The sequence below is a fragment of the Orycteropus afer genome, unplaced genomic scaffold, assembly GCF_000298275.1.
Source record: "Orycteropus afer afer isolate SDZICR_OR568_19922 unplaced genomic scaffold, OryAfe1.0 scaffold00026, whole genome shotgun sequence".
Taxonomy (NCBI): domain Eukaryota; kingdom Metazoa; phylum Chordata; class Mammalia; order Tubulidentata; family Orycteropodidae; genus Orycteropus; species Orycteropus afer.
In genome coordinates, this window is record NW_006921613.1 from 2,587,105 (window position 1) to 2,591,207 (window position 4,103).

General features: G+C 35.9%; 1 protein-coding gene across 1 annotated transcript in view; it reads right to left on the reverse strand.

The window, feature by feature from the left end:
- Positions 1-4,103, reverse strand: part of UNC13C (unc-13 homolog C) — a 903,686-nt gene that overhangs the window by 248,298 nt on the left and 651,285 nt on the right. The window contains exon 19 of the mRNA XM_007935152.2: positions 845-971. Within this exon, the coding sequence (XP_007933343.1) occupies positions 845-971 (127 nt within the window). The remainder of the gene's footprint in view (positions 1-844; positions 972-4,103) is intronic.

The following is a 4,103-nucleotide window of genomic DNA, read 5'->3' on the forward strand; positions in this document are numbered from 1 at the left end:
AAACCTCTTGACAAAATTTTGAAATAAAGGCTAGAGTCTCTGGTGGCATAGTGCCTAGGGCATGTGACTGCTAACCAGAAGGCTGGCAGTTCAAACCCACCAGCCACTCCTCAGAAGGAAGGTTGGGCAATCTACTTCCGTAGTGATACTACCTCAGAAACCCAAGGAGGGGTTGCTATGAGTCAGGGCCAACTCTATGGCATATAACAACAACAATAATGACAATAACTTCATTATATGTTGCTTTATCACGATATCTGAAATACCTACTAGGTATTACAGAGAAAAGTCTTTATTATCTTGCAAGACCTGGCACAGTACTATCCTTTAATAAAATAGAATAGAATTCTTATCAATAACAAATGCAGAATATTTTAAGTGTGGTTATGTGCTTACAAGTGTGTTTGATAAAGGCATGCTTATAAAAAAGGTATCTGTTTAATAATTTTCATCTTAAAGATATATTTCTAAGATTTTTCTGTATGAATTCAAGGGAAACTTTGATTATATATATTGATACACAAACATAGTCATTTTCCCAACAAATTCTGAGTTCAAGTACTTTTACTGGAGATAATTTCATCATGTTGGTCATATCCTATTATGTATTTCTTTCTTCTTGAGTTAAATATCTAAGAAAGATATACTTGAAAACTATAAAACAAAAATTCAATTAAATATGATTCTTAAAGACATACAAATCATTTAATGTTAATTTTATAACAGAAATATCTCCATTTGAAAGAAGACTACATGAAGAGATTTTTAAGGCAGCATAACTCAGGTGTAATTTTACAGGACTGTGAACTGAGAACAAACTTGAGGGTGAAAAATCTCTACTTACAAGGAGTATTCAGGAACAGCATCCTTGAAGGCAGGAAGTTCTCGCACATATTCATTATAAAACCATTTCACTTTGAAATGCAAATTCATATAATCAGTGCTCTTGCATAACCGCTGCTTTTCATGCTCTATAACAGATAAAATCAAACATTTAATAAAGCTTGGTTTGCCAGCAATGCTGCTGTGTCCCAGTCTACTTGTGTTAGTAGTATTCAGAAAGGAAGAAAATAGCTTGAGGAAAGGCAATGTGAATTGTTATGGACAGATTTGAAATTTCTATTAAACGCAAAAAATACTCATAGGTCAAGTAGTAATGTGAAACAACTTGAACAGTCTAATATATGTTACTGAAAACGGTAATAACATGCAATCAATGAGTAATAACCTGCTAATAATTTTCTATTTATCTTCAAGACTTCATATTTTGACTACTTTTAGCCTGATGCAAAATTCCCAAAAGAATTAAAACTCTAGGTATGAATAAAATACAAATCACACTAGACACTATAATCACAGGTTACTAGTGGAAATGTGAGCAAGCAGGTCACATTCCAGCCTGGATATTTAATAAGGAAAAATTAAATAGTTGAAATGAGGAGGAAATAGATCTAACTTCTAAGCCATTATGACTTATTTTTCACCTTTAGTTCAGCTAAAATTATTTTGTATTATTTAGCTTTTTTTGACATTTCTTTGGCAGGATTTCCTAGTATGCAACATTTTTTTTTTTTTTTCTTTTGCTCAAATGTATAGCTTAAAACAATGTACTGTGATTTCACTATATTGTACTGGAGGACTGAGATAAACAATAATGGTATTGAACAAGTTACATCTACATTTTTCTTCCAATATTAATGTATTGGGCCATTTCAGGCACAAATATAAACATTAACCAAAAATCACCCCAATGCCATCAAGTAGTTCCCACTCATAGAGTCTCTTTAGGACAGAGTAGAATTGGTAGGTAGGCAATCTACTTCTGTAGTGATACTGCCTCGGCAACCCAAGGAAGGGTCGCTATGACTTGGGTCTGATTCGACGGCACATAACAACAACAACATGCAAAACCAGCAGCTAACATTATTCTTAATGGAGAGAGAGACTGAAATCATTCCCCTTGTGAACAGGAACCATACAAAGATACCCTCTATCACCACTTCTACTCAGCATTATATTAGAAGTTCTAGCTGGGACAATAAGGCAAGAAAGGGAAATCAAAGGCATCCAAATTGGTAAGGAAGAAATAAAACTATCCTTATTTGATGATGATATCCTATATAGAGAAAACCCAAGAGACTCAGCAAGAAAACTGCTGGAGCTAATTGAAAGATTTAGCATAATGGCAGGATATAAGAGATCAAAATACAAAAATAAGTTGGATTGCTCTACACCAGTAAAAAGGTCTCTGAAAAGGAAACAAAGAAAATTTACAATAACTCCCAAAAAGATGAGATATGTGGGAATAAATCTTACCAGGGACACAAAAGCCCTAAAAGAAAATTAAGAACACTACTTCAAGAAACTATGAAATAAGGGTTCTGGTAAAATGGTGGAATAGGCAGAAAGACTGCACAGACCCTCTTCAACAAAGAAAAGGGGAATCAATTAACACAGATACAGAACATAATCCTGGACCCCTGAACCTTGAAGGGAAGTATATAGAAGTGGACTAAACTCCAACCAGCAGAAGAATTTCCATGAAAACATTTAAAAAGGAGACATATGGAGCTGTGGTCTGGCAGCCATCTTGATGGCACAGACAGCTTGGATATTGCTGAGTGGTGGTGGGACTTAAGAATTAACCTAAAAATCAGCCCTGCTAGCCAGGGACTGCATGGAGGACTGCTCTGGTGGCTGGGGAATAAAAGGGTAAGCAGCAAAGAGGATGATGGCCTGAGCTGTGGACTTTTGTCTATCCGGAAGGTGCAGCCATTTTGAATGTTTACAAGCACTTTGCCCATTTTGGATATTTAAAGCAACAGCGTTTTCCCAGATTCCAGGGACTTAAGAACAGGCTCCATTTGCTGGGAACCTCAAAGACATCCTGGATGCATGGACTACTGAATAGGTGAGACATTCCCCTTGTTACTCTTATATGTCACACCCTCTTGGTGAACAGAGTGGGGGCCATCCTTCACTCCCACCCACCTTGTGGGACAGCAGGAATTCCATCAAAGTCTGTGAGCTCAGAGGAAGCCTGGGTGCCCTGCCCCTCTCTGCTACATTTTTTTTTTTTCCTGTTTCTCTGTTTTTTAGTTTGTTTGTTTTTGTCTGTTTTAAAACTACTATTATTATAACTTTTTCCCTTTTTATTATTATTCTTCATTCTTCCCCTCCCAGGTTCTAGTTTTCAGCTTTTTTTCTTTTTCCTGTTACTGGTTGCCATTTTTTTTTTCTTTCTTGTGGTTAACCCTGTTGCTTGTTTTTATTTTTGCATTTTCCCCATATTTTTCTTCATTATTCTCCTTCTCTACATTTTTTCTCTTATTGCCCTGTCCCCAGATATTGCAGGGTTTTTTTGTTTTTGTTTTTTTCTTTTTCCTTTCTTTCTTTTTTGGTTATTCTTCCCATGTGATTACATGCTGTATTTTTTGTCCATTTGCTTTTATTTTTTGATGGTTATTCAATTGTTATTTCTGTCTAACTGAGTGGAATACAGCAACAGTCCCCATACAATACAACTACACTCACACCTCCTGCAGCTTCACTTATAGTGAAAGTCACAACTTCTTTCTCCACCAACGGGCCAATGATAAACAACAACCAAGAATAGCCTGACTCACCCTTGGCTGCTCTTCACAAACAGTTAACAGAAATCTAAATACAACAATGCCACAAGGTCTTGAGACAACAGACAATCACAGTCCACACAAAGAAGCAAGATGAAGTGGTAGAAACAAGGGAGCAGGATACAGACCCAGAACATATCCCTGAGGAAGCAGCAGCACTGGAACTCTCTGATAAGGAATTCAAAAGAATTATATTTAAATATCTTCAAAGGACTGAGAGACAGACCAAGGAAAACAAAGACAAAACCCTAAAAGAATTTTGGAAGAAAATACAGGAACAAAATGACAAAATAAATGAAAAATTGGAAATGATTCTAAATGTACAGATAGAAATCCAAAAGATTAATACTAAATTGTCAGAAATAGATAACACATTGGAAGGGCATAGGAGCAGAATTGATGCAATGGAAGGCAGAATTAATGAGATTGAAGACAAATATCTGAATACTTCTTTGGAAAGGGATCAATCAG